At 50.2% G+C, this 20273-nt stretch overlaps 2 protein-coding genes and 1 non-coding gene across 3 annotated transcripts; 2 read left to right on the top strand and 1 right to left on the bottom strand.

Annotated features, from left to right (window-relative positions):
- The first annotated feature begins 4390 nt into the window (after window positions 1-4390).
- Trnay-gua (transfer RNA tyrosine (anticodon GUA)) lies at window positions 4391-4540 on the top strand. The gene is made up of 2 exons: window positions 4391-4427; window positions 4505-4540. It is a non-coding gene; the product is annotated as a tRNA-Tyr (tRNA).
- Window positions 4541-5562: 1022 nt separating this feature from the next.
- On the top strand, window positions 5563-8590 carry LOC128726045 (protein daughter of sevenless). The gene is made up of 7 exons (XM_053819828.1): window positions 5563-5710; window positions 5816-7136; window positions 7216-7285; window positions 7363-7623; window positions 7692-7907; window positions 7988-8098; window positions 8183-8590. The coding sequence occupies exons 1-7, from the start codon at window positions 5578-5580 to the stop codon at window positions 8588-8590; spliced, it is 2520 nt and encodes an 839-aa protein (XP_053675803.1). The 5' UTR covers window positions 5563-5577.
- A 1358-nt stretch (window positions 8591-9948) lies between these two features.
- Window positions 9949-17409, bottom strand: LOC128727757 (alpha-tubulin N-acetyltransferase). Its single transcript, XM_053821695.1, has 7 exons — window positions 17303-17409; window positions 15962-16111; window positions 15641-15885; window positions 15071-15185; window positions 14641-14803; window positions 12835-12878; window positions 9949-11721 (listed from the first exon to the last, which is right to left on the bottom strand). Exons 1-7 carry the CDS (start codon window positions 17407-17409, stop codon window positions 11022-11024), a joined length of 1524 nt encoding a protein of 507 aa, XP_053677670.1. The 3' UTR covers window positions 9949-11021.
- Window positions 17410-20273: the final 2864 nt, after the last annotated feature.

Here is a 20273-nt window from a genome sequence, read left to right as displayed (position 1 = left end):
GAATTAGCTGCATCGATCGACGAGCGAGACACTGGAAAAAGGACACACACACACACGGAGAGGAGCGTGAATCTATGCCGTTTTGTGCCTTTGTGACTGCTTTGTATGTGCTTTTGCGTATGCGACAAGCTAGGGAGGGAACATAAACGATTGATAAAAGCGAACCCGCGCTGATGTTGTTGACGGTGACAATTTGTAAATAATATATGCATGAATCAACAGCGCACTAGTTACAGGTCTTGCGAATTGCGTTGCACCATATCACGGCCCGCTTTGTAATCTTGGAGCAAAAAGGACAATCGAGATCAATCGACCAGCGTGCGGTGTCAGACGCGTACGGCGGAAGTAAGATTAGCAGATAGGACGAGATCATCGCGCAAGCACAAATCACGGTTCCCCCGATTAACGATGATGGGCGTAGACGTTGAAGGCACTTGGTACTAGGTAGGAATAACTCAGACCCATGAGCATGAGCATAAAGCAATCATAATAATGATTGCGGACGGCAGACGGAGCGGAGAAACGATCGATCGCTGATGGTGGTCCATTAGAACGGACTTCCGAAACCCCAACACCGGATGTTGCTAGGTCGCGTAGTTTAAGAGTCTAGAAGGGCGAGCAGAAGAGCGAAAAAACGACCACAGGGCAGTAAGCAAAGTAGCGAATTTCGTTGACAAATGCGCATTATTGGCAATAGCAGTAAAAGAGTGACACGGTCGCGTACAACAGGACCGCACGAAGGACCTTAGAAGCTGCGTGAATTCCTGAACGCCGTCTCACTACGAAAGTAACATCGAACGAAACGAAATCCGCGAGTGCTAGTGGAACGAGAGAACGAAACCTGAGGCGACCAGATGGCCACGAATAAAGAAGTCTACCACGAAGGATGGCTCATCAAATCGCCACCGACGAAGCGAATCTGGCGTGCGGTGAGTCACAACACACATTTTCTTATTATATTCACTGTGTATTCTTTCCCAGCAACACCCGCTGGTTTTGTTTTTTGGGGGGGGTGATGCAGAATCCATGGTATGGTCGGGTGAGAAACACCCACCTACGGGTTGCGTTGAGGGAACCGTTCCCCGACCTTGACCGCGAAGGAGGCAGTGGTTGCTAAGCAATTTCACCCCGGTGTTGCGGAAAAGCAGTCACTGTGGGATGAACCGTAACACACAATCTAGTAGGCGGAGATTTAGCGCCATTCAAGAGTTGTTGCAGCCGGGCCTCGGGTGGGTTAAGGCATTCTGGGAATTGTTATTTTGCACCGGAGAGTTAAATTCGTAGAAGGCGATGATTCAATATGCCTGGTTGTGATCGAGGAACAAGGCGGTTGATTTAGATAACGACGACACGTTGGCGATTTGAATACTAGAGATAGCTCTGCGCTCGCGTAGCAACATAAGTTGCTTACTGTTGTCGGATACTATATATTATTCGAGATTGTTTTATTAAGTTCTTCGGCTAACCGCTTCGGGGTTGTCCCAAGGGTGAACAAATTTCCGTCGATCGATGGGAAAAATGGGAAATTTTTTGGGAGAAATTCTCCACCCAGCATTACTCCCGGTGGAGGTTCCGCTCTTCTTGGCTCTTCTCTTCCCCGCCAATCGCCATCAACTGCTTTACGTTACGAGTTGGACCTGCAGCTCTTCTAATTAGATACCCATCATAATGTTCGTGTATTAAAGAACGCAACCGCGCGCGTGTGTGTGTGCAACAGATGCGCGAGAACTAGGAGGAAGGGGGGATGAAGTTGTCGAAGTACGAGAAACGATCGTCTCGTTTGCTTTCCACCCCGCTTCTCACGCGGCTTTTTCACCCTGTGATCTTTGCGGACCTCCGAGAGATGATCGCCTCGGCCTTTCATCCAGCATCCCCGATCTGAGGGTGTTTCTGAGGGGGTGCCCGGAAGGGAGATGGAGGGCGGAAGAGAAACCACCATCAACAACCGGCCCACCCAGGTGGATGTGCGTGCGTGCGTTTGAAAGAGCAAGAGAGAGAGAGAGATCCGATCAGATCAGGGCAGATCAAAAGACCTTGGGTGTGAGCTAAGCAATCGTGCGTATTTCGCATTTGGTGGTCATCCCTCCTGGCCGGATGCTGCTAGTTTGTTCCTGTCCATTCTTCCGCATCGGACGTAATTTTGATCATCACCCCGTTTCTTACGAGATTAGCTAGCTATTTTACTATGGCTGGATTTGACGGCACCTGCTTGTGTTCTGATGAAATCCTCTCGTTGATCGGTGGAAACATGTCGGAGATGACTTGATCTTCTCGATCATCTCCCCCGGACACGGGTCCAACCGAGTGGAACGCGTTAGTCGAACGTAGTAACAGAATCCCAACGCAACGGGATCGGATTTGTGGAGCTATCCAATGTTAACGATCTCCTGTGTGGGGTGCATGCATGCATACGATAATCCGCTAGTGCCCTCGATGGTGTGACAAAGACCTGGTCCCAAGATGCGGGAAGATGTGCTGATACCAGCGAATGTTCATTTTGCGCCTTTCGGCCATAATTCCAGACACAATAAGAATCTAGCAAGTGGTTTGTCCGTCCTTTCGTCCGCCTGGTTTCAGAATTGCTCGGTTGGTTCTCGAAACGATTCTAAAATGCCGTTTGTTGCGGCTGGCTATGGCCATATCAGCACCACTGCCGCCATCTCTGGGGATGCGTATCGTTGATGATATGGGCCGCCCCCATCCAGACGCCGATGATCATGATGATGATGATGATGATGGTTGTGCCGATGCTATCGTCCCGCCAATTGGTACGCGCGAGGGTTGGAACGCGATAACGTGCCGGGGGTCGTTCAATGAAACTGACGCTCATGACCGGACGTGTGTGGTGGAGAGAGCATAAAGGCATGAAGGGTTCCAGCTTCATCGGGCAGTGTGGCCGCGAGTGTGCCCTTCCCTCTCTTTCTCTCTCTCTCCTTGAATCGAAAAGATATAGCATGATGGCATGGGAAACTGGCCAGGGGATGATAGATTAAATGATGCTGAAAGGCGAACGAGAGCTGATGTGGCGGTGTGGGGGTGGGGTTTTGAGAGGAGAGAACCGACGGCTAACATTCTCCCACCCAGCTTCTGCTGGTGATGGTCAAATAAACAGTTCGAGTTCGTTCGAGATGGGCTCATCTGCAACGTGATGCGTTGCAAAGTCAGCGCTTTTTGAAATGCACGCAATTCCGCGATGACCTTTGGGCGTGTTACCCTACCCACCGAGGTTGGGAGGTGTTTTTGTTTGCCTTCCAACGTCTCTGGCCATAAATCTAGATTAGCTTGATTTTTATGTAATTTTTGACAGCACCCTAGAGTCTGTAAGGCGCATTATATTAAGTTGTCGTTGCCTTGTACCGTTTTTTTATCGCGCTTGTTAATTTTCCGAACATCACAGCTCGTTGCGAACATTAATGAGAATGGGAGGGCTATGAGAAAACGCCTGTGGCGAAACAGTTAGTCGCGTGTGTATTCATCGAGCAGTGTCCAAATCGAACCATCATTTTAACGTCTCCGTCCGCTTCGTTTGGGATCGAGCGAACGTCAGCCTTAATTAGTGGCCTCTTTTCATCGCAGGACGGCCTAATTTAATCGCCACACTCTCTCGACTTTAGCCTCATCCGATCAGCTCTTATCTTGCGTTCTCGATCGTCTGCCGTTGATCCGCTCAATTGCGCCCTGGTTTGAAATGTGTGCTCACTGCACTAAATGATGATGATGATGATGGTGATGGTCTGCCAAGTGCGAGAAGCGGGCCCGATTCATTGACCGATTTGTTTACAAGATCCGGCGTCCGCCGTTGCAGTCGCCTTCTGATGCGGGATCGATCATCATACGGGTGTCGTGTGTGTTGGGTTTGTTTTATGTTGCGAATGTTGCAGCCGCTTCCCCGAATCGAAGGAGAAAAAATAAACGAACCCCACCCCTACGATGACGATCACCCGAAAAAAGGGAGAGAGATGAAGCGAGATGTCGTCTAAAAATAGTCATCCCCCCTCTCATTAACAAAATGCGACCAATAAAGGGGGGGACATTTTTTTTGGCGCGACAACAGCCACGAAGACAAGCGGTACTGAGAAGGTGGAGTAGTCTCCGTTTAGTTTTAATCACCGACCACTGGCGAACGGTCAGCCGATGGGGTGTGTGTCGCGTCAGTCCATTCACTTTTCAAATTCTTTTTATTTTTGCTTACTTGCGTGCGCGCTGCCCTGCTGATGAAAGGCATTTTTCGCGGTTCATTCAACGGTTAACGGCGTCGTATCAATCTTGCCCTGCCCAGCAGTTTAGCAGTGGGAGCTGTTGGGGTGGGGAGAGAGCGTGTGAGAGAGGGAGAGAGAGAGTGCGTTTAGCGGTGAATACGTACGCGTTGTAGCGTGGTGACGCCTATGTGCCTTCGATAGCTCAGTTGGTAGAGCGGTGGACTGTAGAAGAGAGCGTTGTGTGCTGTGTTTCAGTAGGTAGATAACAACCTGCGCTCTACGGCGACGACGAAAAGAGTATAGTAATCCATAGGTCACTGGTTCAAATCCGGTTCGAAGGAGAATGACGATCGAAACTTTTTTTTTCTCGCTCTCCTTCGTTCGCCTAGGTTGACCACCATCTCTAGCGTGCTTTTCCGTTGTTCTATTTGTGTTTCTTTTTTTTTTTTGCTATCCGGATCGTCTATGATCGCGAACGATCAAAAAGATGGCACAAGAGGAGAGAACAACTTCCTGTGGGGTGCTACAAGATCGGTTAAACGGGAGAGGGCGCGTGGATGTTGGAGGATCACGTGTTCTTCGGGGCTTTTGTTTTTTTTTTGTTTTCACCCCAAACCTCAGCAAAACACACTACCAACTCGCAAACAGGGGGTTGGGTTTCCGGAAGCTAAACACCCGTGGTTTTGTTGAGTTGGTCGGCGGCGGTCCGTGCAATAAACTTTGGCGTGGTTCGCCACGAAACCGGGATGAGTCATTTAAAATTCTGCTCACACAAAAACACGCTGCTGGTGTGGTGGGGCTGTGCAACAAACTGTGAGAATGTTTATCGATTTCCAATGAAGGCGTTCCCCGCTTTTCCCGCGCACACACCAGCAGCAGCAGCAGCAGCAGCGAGCCTGTTGTTTCTGAAAGCTAAAAGCGGCAGAAATTATGTCATCACGTTGGATTCTCCAGCACAAACACACACACACACACACGCGCGCGCCCAGTGAGGTTCCGTTGCATTTTCCATAAAAGGCCCATGGGGGTTGACGGGAGGACATATACGTGCCTCCCCCCTAACGAAGAAAGTCTATTCGTCTCGCTTTTTCCTGCTGTTCGTATGGAGAAAAATTCGCGCCCTTCTAATCTTCTATCCTCCCACACTGGTTTTTCGTTCCTCTTCGTCCTCCCCCTCCCCCTCCTCCTCGTCCCCCTCTAACAGCGATGGCGAAGGCGTTGGTTCACGCTGAAGCAGGGCGAACTGCCCGGTCAGTTCTTCCTCGAGTACTACACCGACCGCAAATGCCGTAAGCTGAAGGGCATCATCGATCTGGACCAGTGCGAACAGGTGGACGCCGGTTTGCGGCTCGATCGGCAGAAGGAAAAGTACGCGCACATGTTCGACGTGAAGACCCCAACCCGTACCTACTATCTGGCCGCTGACACCGAGGAGGACATGCGTGGGTGGGTGAATTGCATCTGTCAGGTGTGCAGCCTGCAGGAGACGCAAACCGTGGACGATCGGCCGTGTAAGTGTGCGTTTGCCGGAGGTTGTGTGGGTGGCTGGCTGGTTGGCTTTTCCCTGACACGCTTCCTTGTGGTTCTTTTTTTTTCCTTCTTCTCTCGGGCTGTAGATTATAACATCGGTGCGATCAATATGGCCGATGCGATCAACATGGCGGATACGGTTGTGGAGACGAGACCTCCGGTGCGTTCGATACCTGGGATTGGGGGGGCCACGGAAACGGACGTTTCGAATGAAACGGAAACGACCATCTTGAACCACTCGATGGCCACGGGTGATGTGGCCACCGGTGGGAATGATCTGCAGCAACAGCAGCAACAACAACAGCAGTCGCAAAAGCGTACTCCTTCGGCGTACAACCCATACGGCACGTATCAGAACGAAGAAATGATGGGTTTCCGTTCGGCGGATTACACCAACCGGGAGACGATCATATGTGAGGCGAAACTGCCTGTTCCGCACGCGGAAGCCTACTCAAACCTCGACGTCATCATCGAGCGATCGCAATCCCTGCGTGGCAAACCAACGTCCAAAAGCGGGGAACCATCCGGTGGTTCGGGTTCCGCAAACGGAACTGCCGTGGGAGCTGGTGGTCCTATGGTGCATCACATGCGCACACAATCGCTCAACATCGAGCAATCGCACCAGCAGCAGCAGCAGCAGCAGCAGCAGCGTGGTGGAAAGAAGATCCCAGAAAATCTGAAGCTTTCCGATCGGTCCCCTTCGACGAGCGCATTCGACAGTGGTCCGGAACAACCGTCACCGGCTCTTAGCACCTCATCGGGACCGTACATACCGATCAGTGAGTGCTACTCGGGTAGTCCGGTGACACCGCTTAATTCGCTCGATCCACGGTTCTACGAAACACCACGCAGCCACACCAACATCGGCTTTAATCTCGTGAACAACGAGCAACCGTACTCACCAAAGAGAAGCAATGTCGGTGGAGCGCTTACACCGGCCGGTAGCAACGGCGGAGGTCCTTCGGCACTCGCACTGTCGAGGGGTTCCGGTGGTGGGTTGGCAGCTGGTACGGCAGGAGGACTGCCGTGTAGTGGCAAATCGAGTCCATCGGATTCGGAGAGCGTGTTTACGGATGACGAGTGGACGGGTTCACCTGGGAATGGCGATGGAAAGGGTGGCTCGTCGGCAGGTCCTAAACACGGAGGAGGGCAAGGTGTGTCCATTCGCGGAGGAGGCACGGGTGTGTCCGCGGGAGGTACGATCGATCGAAACGCCCGGCCATCGGATAGTTCGATCGAAAACGATGCCGTCGGGTGGACGTACGTGCAGCGATTCTCGAAAGTCCCGAATGCCGTGGAACAGCCGCAGCAACCGTCCACTTCCGGTGCTGGGGTTAGTGGAAATGCACCCGGGGCTCCTCCACGGCCACCGAAGCGAACGAGCCTCAATCTGGAGGGTGTGGAAAAGTGAGTAGAAGATCGCTTGTCGGTGGGGGAGGGGGAGAAAGGACCCGCTGATCGAACGTTCGTACGGTTTTGTTCACAGGAGCAGAGAGCTGATATCCTCCGACACGGAGAACGTCTCACCAGCCATCGGACCGAAGGAAGCCAGCTCGGTAAGATCACTCTGCTGTCGATCGATCGGTTACAGATTCGGTCCCTTCATGCTCGCGCGTGTTCTATCTCTCCGTAGCACATCGAACAGTTCTACGATATTCCGCGATCGCATCAGCATCCGTACACTTCGGGAAGTAGTATGCATCTTCCGGATGGGGATTTGTTGTCCCCATTGAGCCATTGCGATCTGGTTGCGTCAAGCACACCGAACCTGATCGGTGAGTTCGGTTCGGGTAGTCAGTGTGGTACGCTTGGGCGATCGCGTCCACATTGCTACACAAATGCCGCCCCTACGAAGGTGGAGGGCAACGTGTTCCGGTTCGATTTCAACGAGCAGGTAGGGCGCGTCGTTACCACGGGCGAACATTGAATGATAAGGCTAATACGCGTGTTCCTCTCAAACAGCCTGATTCCTCGGCACCGGCCATCAACCGAGGGTTGAAGCCACGTTCGTCCTTCGACATCACCAAGTCTATTGAGTCCGTCACGCACAGCGTAAAGCAGCAGGTTTCGTTGGGTGGTGCTGGAGCGCCAGGGTCTGCTACAGTGGCCAACGGTGGTCAGCAGTCTGCCAAAAGTCCACCGACGGTTGATCGTACGCGCAAACCGGCAACTCCAAAGGTATGGCGAACGTGTGGCGTCCACGAGAGCGTAAGGACGTGAGTTAAAACGGAGGTTTGCTTTTTTAACGTTCGTTGTAGATCGGGACGAATTCTCTGCGTCGGAAGGGTGGACCGGTTTCGTTGAACCTCGCCTCGAACCAGGCGACCGAGAGCACGTACGGCAACACGCAGGACGCGAATATTTCATTGGTAGATACCGTCGTAGTTTTAGTAGCTCTACACGATCGTCCTTTCGTTGGTATTAATCTCGATCACACGTTCTCTTCCGCTCAGCTATCGGTTGTGTCGCCACGGGCACCGGGTAAGAGTGAGGATCGGCTTCAGTATCTCGATCTGGATCACTCGAACAGTCCGCAGAAGTCGAACCAGCAAAACGTACCGGTCCATTCGGGACCGAGCAGCATCGGTGGTGTCAGTGGTGGAAGTAACTCTACGAATCATCACCATCAGCACCACGCGGTGGCCAGTGGGTCGTTGTCGCACGATGGTAACGTTGCCGGTTCGTCACGGCACCATCACCACCGGGATGGAGAATCGGGTGGTAGCACGAAACAGGCCGTACAAACTAGCCGCACTCCGTACACGACGGTGGATTTCGTTAAAACGGATGCCTTTAATCGGGTGCGCGCAGATTCGGAGCTAACGCGGGCACAGTCCCGGTTGAAGGATCAAACATCCTAGAAGGAACCGACTAACATCGGGGTGGTCACATCGAACCATTGGGAATGCTCAAAAGCTTCCACTTACACACATAGCCTAATGGGGGGAACGATTGCGTCTTCTGCTGAGAATGTGTCTTCCGCGTTTTCATTGATTTTGGGACTAATAGGGCGTTCATCCGCCGTTTACGTCCTTGCACTAACGTTTTGTTCCAAAGATAAAAAGGGAAGAAAGGAATGCAAACGGTTGACTGAAGTTGGCGAACGATCGCCGGAAGCGTATGTTAAGAACTGTGGGACACGGCGCAAAACACCTAATCGAATCGTATAGTTAAGTGCAATTAATGCAAAACGCTCTGCCTTATCCGTTTTCTACATCGTAAGCGCGACAGCCAAGCCTGCAAAATGGCAATGGTGGACATGTTTTTGATTTTCCTAACATTTTAAGTCTTATTTTTCATCGTATGCCTTATGCATTCTTCCCTTGCCCGGTTTCTGATGCGGGTTAACCGGGGGGAGTAAAAAGCAACAAAAAACATTCAACGCTTTTACAAAAGAAATTAAAACAAACAAACCCCAGCAGGAGCATTCTTGTTGAAACGATGCACATACCAGCCGACTGTGATTTCGGAAGCGGAAATGAACGCTAGAAAAAGGGGTGTAGCAAAACAACCCGCTTAGTAGGAAAACGAACTGGAAAGTAGCTCACGGTGGCAGCGCATATTAATATAACGCCTGCCAGCGGAGCGAACGAACGAAAGTATTTTACAGCACAGCATGAAACTAAGAGCATTTACATCCAGGAGCACATTTATCTTGTTGCTTCTTTTATGAGCGTTAATTGAACAAAAAAAACGATAATATTCTAGTAACACGTTACACGGTAAACAAAGAGCATGATATTCATATATACATATATGTATTAGGATAATTGATAGCGAGTACCCGGCACAAAGAAATTTGGCATCATCGCATAACTTTAGGGAGGGGTAAAGGATGTGATCAAAGGACGACTGAGAGGAGCAGAGCCGTTTGTGCTTGGATCTACTTGTGAAGTAGTGTGAAGGGCCCCCTGAAATGGGAGAAGAAAATCCCATTTTGCCCGACAATGCGACGTTGCTTTTAACGCCTTTATCTAATGCATGCGAACAAATTGTTTCTTTAAGGTAATTTTCTAACAATTTTACAATCTTTTGATACACTCGTGATCCATATTTGGTTTTGTTCGCGTTCTTCCTTTCGCCAAACACACGCGCCTTTGCGAACGCAGCTAGGAATAAGAATGTTTACCTTTATTTTTGTACGACGAGAATAAAACGATGGACAAAAAAAACAGAAGAAGATCGGGACGACGTCATCAATGAGCTGGTTTTTGGGGGGGTTTAAATTTTTTGTTCGTTTATTTCGTCACAAAACGCCCATTCATGGTTTAGATTCCGAAGGTTACGACAAAAAATCAAACCGAGGACAAAGCGGGGCTCTACAGAGACTGGCAGAATATATGGCGTTAGCGTTCTAGTACACGGTTTAGTCGCGGGTTGTCTCTACACATTCGATCGCGGGATGATTTGGGGATTTTTCGCTAGCGAGAGTTTGCCTAATGTTGTTACACTATTACGCCCTAAACGAAAAGGATTAAATATTGTTCCCGATCGCACGTAGACGCTACTGGTTTGCTGCTTTGGTTAAGATTTGTGTTGTACCATTGAAACGATCGCGATCAGGTGATCACGCGTGATCATATCCTTTTCCGCTTTGCGAGCGGAAGTTGCGCGCTTTCTTTCTCTCTCTGCGGGTAACTCCTTTATTTTCACCTTGCTACGGAACTTTTCCACTCTCCCTCGTTCTCTCTTCAGTTCTTATCCTTCTTCGGTATCCTCTCGGTGCGCTTACAAGCTAATAGATGTGTATGATTTCAGGTTCGAGGGCTTTCACCCTTCGCTCAAGATGGTGTTCATATGTGCGGGGGCCTTTCGTGCTTTCTCCTTTTCACCTCAGTGTAAAATGTAATCCTTCAAGAAGTCCTGCTGTACATTGCTGCAACGAAGAACAATCCAGCCCACCGTGGGGGGAGTCAGACAAACGTAAACAATAGAAAACCAAACGAAACCAAGCGCGTAAAACCTAAACAACGGGTGGGGGACGTTGTTCCGATTAACAAACACCTCGAAAGGGTGAGCAAACGATACCGGAAACGGAAGCTCTCAACCAACCACACGCGTGTATGTGTGTGTGTGTGCGCTCCGGGAGCAACACACAACTAAAAATCAACCAACAAACAAACAAAACGAACGTGTACAAACTCAACAACATTACGGTACGGTTTAACACACGGTTCAACGCGGGGAAGTACTACTGCATGATCTTCTCCAGATAGATCTCACACACCGGCCCTCTTTTTGCCTTTCTTTCTTTCGCTCCGCTAACTACGCTCGCTCGTCCGTTCACACATTTTACCACAGTTTGTTGTGGTAAAACTTAAGATCGAAGTGACCACCGGCCGCACCGGGTTGGCTGCCATTCGAGTGCACCGACTCGGTGTCATCTCCGCGCGATCCTCCACCACCCGCCTTGCCGATCGGTCGATTGATCTTCACCGAACCGAAGCCCTCGTTTTCCTCCTGATCGAACTCCATCTTGCCGCTCGGCATAACGGCCGCCCCAACACCAAACGAGACGTTCTTCAGACCGGTATGCTGCTTGCTGAACCGCACCGGCTTCCGGCCAGGGATGCCGCCACCCATCGGGTGCTCGGGTGTGGCCTGCTGGCTGACGGATTGAGGCGATAAGGACTGCGCGTCTTCCGCCTCCAGCTCGAGATGGTGCGGATGGAAATCGTACGGATCCGGGTCGGGACCGGGCTCGGGCATGTCTTCGTACGCCAGCGTGTCAGGTTCATCCGCAAATGTCACCTCGTGTGCGTGTGCATGTGCGGTTTCGTCACCCGGTACGGGGGGTCCGTGCAGATCGACACGTCCTAGCTCATCGGCCAATCGGTGGCCATCGTCGTCAGCACCACCGTCTCCGTGGCCATCGATCGAATCCGCCTCGTACCGGTGCTGGTCGTCGTCGTCGTTGTCGTCGTGGTCGTGCTCGCTGCTGCTGTTGCCATTAGCTGCGTGCCCGTTAGCGCTCGTGTTAGTGGCGTTAGTGCTGCAAACAGACGCACCCGCGGGAAAATCGGGGGGGAAAAGCGAAAAAGGAACACCGTTGTTTTGCGCTCAACACTCTACGGCTTTTGTACGGCTGGGTGGGGGGGAATTGTGTGGGCGAAATGCATGCAAAAGCTGCTAAGCGAAAACTGAACAAATTGAAGGGAAAACAAAAGAAACACCCGGTGATCTACGGAAACGCATGCACTACACCAGTACGAGGAAAATGGAGCGAAATGGAGACCGTGATCGAGAAACGGCGTTTCGGGAACGAAAAACGAAACAACACACAGATAAACGATCGCGAACGGTGCGTGATTTTTACTTTATTTTGTGTGTGTGTGTGTGCATCTCTTATCGAATGCCTTTTGCCAATTTAAACTATAAACGTAATAAAAACAGAGGGCGAGAAAGGGCGTGTGCGGGATTATGAAAAAACGCTCATAAACCAAACTTAACAAACAACCCCGGTTCAGACCGAACGGAACAAACTTCATGTAATGTACACATTGCACATGCTTTCGAGTGGCGGGAAGGGTAGTTTTAATAAATAACTCAAAGCGGAAATGGGCCCTTTCGAGAGTGGCTCAGGTGGGTGGTGAGCTGGCAAGCACTGGCTGGGCATTCGAGGGTCCTTAAAGGAGAGTTTCTTAAACAATGTTTTACGCGTCTAATCCCGTTCTCCAACAGCCAATGGTTTCCAATTTTTCCGATCGATGGATTTCCGACGACAAATTTTAAATACACGAACAAAGATCCCACTCTTGGGATGAGTGAGCGAAATAAGATGGGATGGTGGGGGATGGATGTTAACTATAACTAGCGACTTTCATGATTTGTAGAACCACCGAAATAATACCACAGGTACGTACATCGCTCTACGTAAAATTCCTGCAAATAAAGGAAGCAAAACGAAAGTGTCGAACGTAACATAAGGTCAAATAAAGGATGACATGACACGAAGCGTAATAAATTAAACAAACAGCGTATGAAGCAGACTCAGGCGGCGTCCTGTTGCCACGAACTAAGCCTCAAAATGGCTATCTTCTAAGGCTACGAACACGTTAATCACGTAGAGTGAATGGAAAGATAGACAGGGGAAGCTTCTGGTTACCTGTTCGGTTCCGTCGATACTGTCGTGGGGCTGTTGTGAATTATCTGCAAGATAAAAGGAACGACATTATTAAGCTGAAGAAAACGCGGAATAGCTGTGATAAAAGAACACAGAAACAGAGTTGCAAGCCCCATGGAGGCGCCTAATGGTTCATTAGAATCGGTATTAAGGAAGGAATCAATCCTTCGAAGCGAAATGATAATCCCCATTTCCACGGCTCGTTCGAATAGCTGTGTAAAAGCGTTTGCATGTAGGGTTATTAATTCAGTCAACCATTTTACACTCACTCACTAGTCCTTGCATACTAGCCTACCCCAGAGCACGCCAACGTGACATTGCAATCGAGAACGAGTGAGGAAAAGAACAGGATTCGCCTCACATTCACCATCGCGACCTGGATACCGTGTGGCACAAGTGAAAGTGGCCCACATTCAGCAGAATCATCGTGCTTAGAGAACGCTTCGAAACATCCCCATTGCACATTCGTTCCCTTTTTCAATGTCCAGAGCTTTGCGTGTCGGCATTGGCGAAACTAGGTACGTCCTCAACTTCACGAAAAAAAGCCACAGAAAACAGGCCATCCACTTTAAAATGGCCATTGTAAAATGACCAACTGGCCGATTGCATGATCAGTGGCACTTTTCTCCCACCCAAATGAGGACCGCCGCCGTGGCAGCTTCGTGTAAGGTGGTGGTTTATCGGTTCGGAAAATTGGTCTCGAAAAGGAAAAGTGCACCAAACCGAAACCATTTGGAGAGCCGGCCAATGGAGCAGTCAAACAAGGCGGACCTCGCGAAACAACCGTACACACCACACCGTACGTGTTCATTAAGCGTCCGAGCGTGGTGTAATGTTTCCCACCTTCAAACTCATCGCATCGTACCGTGTGTACCGGGTGTGTTGCATCCTCGAAGCCCCAATGCTATCGGACTTTCCTTCCGTTTTTCCTGATTTATTCACGCCTTCACTCGCTAGCGTCCAAGTAACTTTTCTAAGGAAGATTTCTCGGTTTCCAGGACGCGATTAACGCTCGTTTCTCGTGCTGCCGGAAGCTAATCGGATGCACGTTAAATCGCGGTTCCTTTCAGGGGGGATTCGCTCGTGGGCGGAATTTAATTGAAACGGAACAACGCGGATATCCCCCCGTCGGAAGGCCATCGGTGTAATCGATTTCGCGCCTTACCCGGTGCATCGCGATGAAGAGATTACGGGGTTTGCGTTTACGAAACCGAGGCCTTGCGTTTGCGGTATTAAAACAGGGTGAAATTCCACAAAGCGGAAACCCCTAAGTAAACTTTTTAACACCAACTCGGGGGGAGGGATGGATTTTGAATCCAACACAAAGAAAAAAACGAGGTCAAACACAGTAAAACGTCACCGGTCTCGTGGAAAGCGAGACTTTTGTAAAACTATTTCCGTGGCGTGGAAGTTTTGCAAATAATTTATTTAAATTAACCCACCCCAATACCTGCTTGGGAAGGCGTGTAGCGTGCGCACGAACGGTTACCAGGTTCTTTCTTTTTTCATCACCCCCAGAAGGGGAGGATAAAACTATGACAGTAATGGCACCACCCAGCTATTACACGCGTTGCAACCGGGTTATTTCGCGGCTCACAACATCAACAAAGGCGTGCGAGACAAGAATACCAGCCCTTACGGGAGTCAAAGGTAAAGTTTCCCTGGGAAAACGGATTGCATGATTTGCATCTTCCCACACCCAAAAGCCCCACCTGCATGGATTAGTGTCACTGAGTAAAGAAGCAAAAAGAAATGACGGGTTAAGGATGTCCTGAACAGATGGTTTACCTGTGCCATGCTGCAGGTTGGTCGCTTGGCCGCGTACCGACCGACGGGTGGTTGGGCGATGGTCGGCATCGGACCGGCACTGGCCCGGGTCTGCGAGGTGGACCTGCGCCGCTCCTCAGCGCTCGTTGTCGTGAACGTCGGCCCGAACAGGTTCGTGTTAGGACTACGGAGGCCCCAAATCCGTCCCCCGGTTCAGTGGATCAGTGGAGTGTGAGAAAGTGCACGCACGTGTTTGTGTGATTATCGAAGTGGTTAGGGACAAGGGATAAAGCGAGTTTAAAAAGAGAGAGAGAGAGAGGCAATTAGTTAACACTTAGTGGGCTTGATGTTAGACGGACGATCACCTCTACCAATGGGTCGGTCGGTTAGGAATGTCTTCTTGCTGCGTTACGAAAGGATGTCCTTTTTCTGACGAGGACGAAAGACTCACCTAGCAGTGATGTGCATGCGGCGACCATCGATGTCGGTCGAGTTTTGGGCCTTGCTGGCGAAGAAACCCTCATACACGACGAAGTTGTTCATCTGTGGGATCTTCTTCGAAAGTCCTGCAAATTGGTGCCCGGAGGAAAAAAAAACGAATGCAAACGAAAAGCATGATTACAATCGGTACCCTTCTAAGCACATCACGCTAAATTCCGGGGATCAATTTGCTCGCATGTTTCCGTCTTCCTTCCGCCAGCACTAGGCTTACGATCGTTATCCTGAGGTGAGGCGATTTTTTTCTCCTTCTTTTTGCAAGGAGAAGGTTTGCGACACGACCCCAGAAACTTCTCCCACAGGTCGCGGGATATTTACGGTGGGATATTTATTCGTTTTCGCAGTGGTTTTTCTTTTCGCGTGCGCCACGTGTAGCGCAGTGCAGTGCACGGGGTTCGCGTGATTTAACGTTCGCTCCATCACCGTCACAGACCCGTCGTGTTAGGCTGGCGCGGAGGTCGAATAATAAATCAGAAACATGCGAACGAAACCCGCCCGGCATGTGCAGAAGAACCACCCGTACCGTAGTGTTTCTGCAGGAACCCGAGCAGCTTCTCGGACGGCCGGTCGATGGCCAACTCGTCCGGGTGGATGTTTTCCTCCTGCAGCATGTGCTCGAACAGCTCGCGGCCAAGTCCGCCGCGTTGGCGCGATTCGTGCACGTAAAAGTCGAGCACGCACGGTGCCGTCACGTTTACCGTCTCACCGGACGGGTCAAACACGTACAGAGACTTGCGACCCACCTTCAGGATGCCCACGACGAGTCCACTGGAAAAACAAACGGATAGAACGAGGAGGAAAATTAGCTGCTTGAAGAGCCGTAAAAAGCTCTGGAAGGACATACTTTTTGTCATCCGATTCGAACATCAAGTAGATGTGGTGGTCCGAGTTGCGCAGCTTTTGGGCCGTCGTGACTGGAACCGAGAGTCCTTGGGCTTGGGCCGACAGTGACCCAACCGTGTTGATAATCTCCGATATCTGTGCGGTGGCATCTCTGTGAAGAAATCAAGAAAACAGCAGGAGGATGGCATTAGAGCAAACGCGATTCACTGACGTGCCAAATCCTGAGGAAAAACTGGGTAATAATCGAATTTTGATCGCCTTTCGGCACCATACCACAACAGGGGGTAGTTTGGAACAGTAACACCATCCGCAAGCGCTCACTTCCGGTGGCCATAAATCATTCCGCACGTTTCGGGGGTGCGGTCAAATATTCGTACACCTGCAATCGACGATCGCGATCTACTGCTGCACGCGTGGAATCGCCAATCGCATGCTAATGCGTCCCGGTTGGAGGTTTGCCACTTCCTATCAACCGCTGGCGCGATGGCGGACGAGCCCGCTAGCTTTGATTAATGATGGCCGCTAATTGTGGGGTGGGAGTTGGGTCACCCGAAAAGGCGAGCTAACATGCGTTAAATTTGCTACGCCGGGTCCATTAGCAAACGGACGGCAGGCTGTTTTAAGCACAGCCCCAAAAACGGGAATGGGGATCGTACGTGGCATCAGTTTGGCATTTAATTAACTTTGACCATATCATAGGGGAATGAGGAAAGAGATATTCCACCCACGGCCTTTAAAGTTTTCCAACTGAGTGAGTTGAAATTTTGCTTGAATTTCATCGGCAACACAGCTGTGTGTGTGTTGCGAAGAGAACGGTATTATTTCGTAGCCATTTTTCTCGTGCCCTTTTTTGCGATAGAACATACAATCACCGGGGGCAGCTCGAGATAGGGCAACAATAGAGCAATAAATTTCGACAAAAAACGAAATTGGAAACGGGAACGTCCGACCCTAATGGCTCATAATTTGACCAATTTCTGCAACCAGCCCACAGAGGAATACGAATCGGAAAAAAACAGTAAATATGCCATTGAAACAAACAAAACCCTCGCATACCAATTGTCGGCCATTGAGTGGCGCTAGAAGGTGGGTGGGATCGTGAATGGATTACCCGGGGATAAAAAGGAAACATCGACGGCGTCGGTTTCTACTCCCACGAATCGGTATCAAGCTTTCGCATTCCGGTCCACTAATAGCTGGTGCCCTCTAATAAGTAGACAAAAAGGGGAGCTCAGAAAAAACTAAATAAATTAACAATTATTTGCCGAAAAAAACGGGAAGTATGCCAAATACCTAAAATGTCTGGAAAGTTTCGGAAAACGTGGGAAACGCCAATACTTACAGTGCTACACGGCGCGATTGTGCAACGAAGCCGGTCGGTAGCAGGGAATTATTTATCCGGACGATCCGCGACCGGAACAGGGGATGTAAGTTGAAGCGAAACTCCATGGTTGCTGGGGAATGTTTTGAGTCAAGCACGAAATCACCTTTTTATATATGTTTCACTGACGAATTTCACTGACACGATCAGCTGCTGGGTGCTGGGTTCGATTTTATATTACGCGCACACCTTCACTTGCACTCACTTTTCGGTTGGTTCCGTAATAAATAAGTTAAAAATTAATTTAATATCACAATGATTGCACTCTGCCACCAAACGGTCAAACTGTATCAGACGAGAATGCGCCGATAAACCACAACGATTCGGCGAATGCAACTCGGTTCGTTTTTCCTTGAAGCTGAAATGGAAGCGAATGGGCAAATGATTAAAAACACCGCCCATAAAACCGTAAACGCGCCCGTCGGTGAAAAGAAAGCCCGAGAAACGATTGAAAACAAACGTGTTACTAAAAGCTAGAGGAAATAAAAGCGGGTTTTCTTCGGTCCCGCTTCCCCATCGCCAAAGGAAGGCCTTTTCCACCGAACGCGGGTTGCCGGCGTGTTACGTTTCGCGTACGAAGGAAAGCTCCCGAAACGCCAAGCGCGTTACTATAGCCAAGGAAGGAAAACTCGCTCCACTCACGGAAGCGTAGGAAAAGCGACTAACCGCTGTAGGCGCTGTAGGCCCCGTACATTGACCCGAATTTTCTCTCCCTCGTGCGTCGCCCCGAAAAATGACGACGACGACGACATTCATGAATATTTAAGCCATCCGGCTCAAACGCCAAACCCCCGGCAACCTTTCCAACAGTCATTCCTGCTTATTACTCGCCGTGGTTAAACAAAAAAAAAACACACACGCCGCCTAGAGAGACAATCATCGCTTCCGTGCGGTGGAGGAAGAAGACAAACATTCATAATTCGCTCCACGTGGGTTCGGTTGCGCGCGGTGGGTTTAATTTTGCAGTTCCACCTTCACCCGGGGATGATGAACCCATTCCCGGGGTGGAAAAGCCCCGGGGAGGATGGGATAGAGCGTCAAAGCGAGCGATTGATTGCGCTTAAATAAAGCAAAAATCGCTGAATATTGCATTCGCGCCCCTTCGCGATCCCAGCTGACGCTCAATCGAAAGGTGGTGAAAAAAAAGGGAAAGTTTAGTGCTGTGGAAAAACCGGCCACTTGCCGCCATCGTGCTCGTGCTCGAGAGGAAGAAGTGAAAAAGGCAGCAAAAAAAAGGTAAAGCTAAAACCAACGTGAAATGATGCAACGGAAACGAAGCCGTTGCGGGTGGCAGCACCAACCGAGACGTGATAGCGATGAGTGATGTGCGCCGGTCGAGAAAGGAAGTTTGATTAGCTTGCGATCGAATTTTAAATTGAAACTAAATCATTAACATCGTCAGCTCACGCTCCACGGGACAAACGCCAGTCCCGCACGGTAGCCATGCGGCCATCGATTTTTTTCCCCAACAACCACAACCGTTCATGGGACAAAATCAAGTTGAAGGAACCCGAAAGTTCCAAGGAGTCGTCCCCTCATTTACGCTACACTTCCCGCCGCTCTCGTACTGATTTAACCTCCTCATTCTCCCGGTAAGGGTCCACGCTATTTTACTGTTTCCTTAATCGATCTCCCGCCCCAGGTCGCTTTGAGAAGTATTTGTTCTTACCACGAGCTCCCACAGCGATCGATAGGACTGTGGGACCTCGTGTGTGTTTGGTGACGATGAACGGTGGAAAAAGTGAAGAAAAAAACCACCCCCGTCTAACAAACGGCCGAACGGACTAAGGACCCAAGCACAAACGATTGCGACGATCGATGGTGATGGATATATGTTAATTAGTGGCGCTTGGTTAAGGAGAAATTAAATCACGTCCAAATAGGTTCCCGCTCGTTCGCTCGTTGGAGTGAAAAATAAAAAAAAAGTAGTGGCCAAGAATGGCAACGAGTGAGAGGGCCATAAAGGGCATCGGGGTTGGCGCTGCTAGTGCGCATTCCCCGGCGCATCCGATGTATCATATTCCTGCGTTGCCGTGTGTCATCGAAAGAAGGGCGCGTTTCGTTCCGGTTGGTGTTCTGAAGCACCACAAAATAAGAGAGAGCACAAAAAAACGGGGTCATGTTGCGCTGCAAAAGCACCAAGTTCAACCGTCAGGAGATACCTGACGCCAACCGAGACAGGTGCCCCGATTGGCGGCGTGTTTGGAGCTGCATTGAACCCCAAGAATTCAGGACATCATCGGGTGGGTTTTTGAGGTTGACGTTTGGCTTCATTTTCCGGCTTGAACGTTTGGGGTGGAAAGGCGGAATCAACCCAACACGCCGGGGGTGGTGATTGGAGCTCCGGAATCGACCGATCGATCGACCTCTCGAAGTTGTCTTTTTGTAGCACCCCCTTCAACGATCTCTGGGGGTTTGCGTTTGCTCACCGATCTGGAACCGCCTTTGGGGCGTTCGGCTTGGCTGGAGAGACAACCGCAACCTGTCGTCTTCTTGCGGTGTATTTACTCGCCCAAGCGAAGACCTGTCGTCGACGGGCCTTTCCTTTTAAGGTCGATTTCGTTCCGCGTGGCCGCACGCTTGCTGGGATTGTTGTACGTGTGGTTTATTAGCCGGGTTCGTTTAACACGTGAGTCGAACTGGGAGTCTGGCACTTGTCTTGGGTTGGTTCCGACATCCGGAAACTGTCGATCGCGCCAGCTTGAGTTAGTGTTATCTTAAGTGATGATCCGGGTTCCTGCAATGTTCTGGCCACTTGTGTGATCGCTTACTGAACTGCATTGCAGGGTGGGTATGATGCATGATGCAATGCCGACACTTCAGCCAACTCAAATGCAACGGTCCAGGGTTACACAAAAAGAGATGAATTGGCTCTACTTTTTCCATCCATTCACGATAGCATTTGCACAATCGATAAGTTGGGTTTTGGGTT

Source organism: Anopheles nili, chromosome 3, assembly GCF_943737925.1.
Source record: "Anopheles nili chromosome 3, idAnoNiliSN_F5_01, whole genome shotgun sequence".
NCBI classification, from domain to species: domain Eukaryota; kingdom Metazoa; phylum Arthropoda; class Insecta; order Diptera; family Culicidae; genus Anopheles; species Anopheles nili.
The sequence above is the reverse complement of the archived record's forward strand: the minus strand, read 5'-3'. Positions and strand labels throughout refer to the sequence as shown.

What these genes read in the sequence shown, in the direction of transcription:
- LOC128726045 (XM_053819828.1), top strand. Translation starts at nt 5,578, where the DNA reads ATGTTCGACGTGAAGACCCCAACCCGTACCTACTATCTGGCCGCTGAC. An exon ending in AACCGTGGACGATCGGCCGT is followed by an intron (nt 5,711 to 5,815) that starts GTAAGTGTGCGT and finishes CTCGGGCTGTAG; the next exon opens with ATTATAACATCGGTGCGATC. An exon ending in AGGACGCGAATATTTCATTG is followed by an intron (nt 8,099 to 8,182) that starts GTAGATACCGTC and finishes TCTTCCGCTCAG; the next exon opens with CTATCGGTTGTGTCGCCACG.
- LOC128727757 (XM_053821695.1), bottom strand. Translation starts at nt 17,409, where the DNA reads ATGGAGTTTCGCTTCAACTTACATCCCCTGTTCCGGTCGCGGATCGTC. An exon ending in CAATCGCGCCGTGTAGCACT is followed by an intron (nt 16,112 to 17,302) that starts GTAAGTATTGGC and finishes ATTTCTTCACAG; the next exon opens with AGATGCCACCGCACAGATAT. An exon ending in GTTCCTGCAGAAACACTACG is followed by an intron (nt 15,186 to 15,640) that starts GTACGGGTGGTT and finishes ACCAATTTGCAG; the next exon opens with GACTTTCGAAGAAGATCCCA.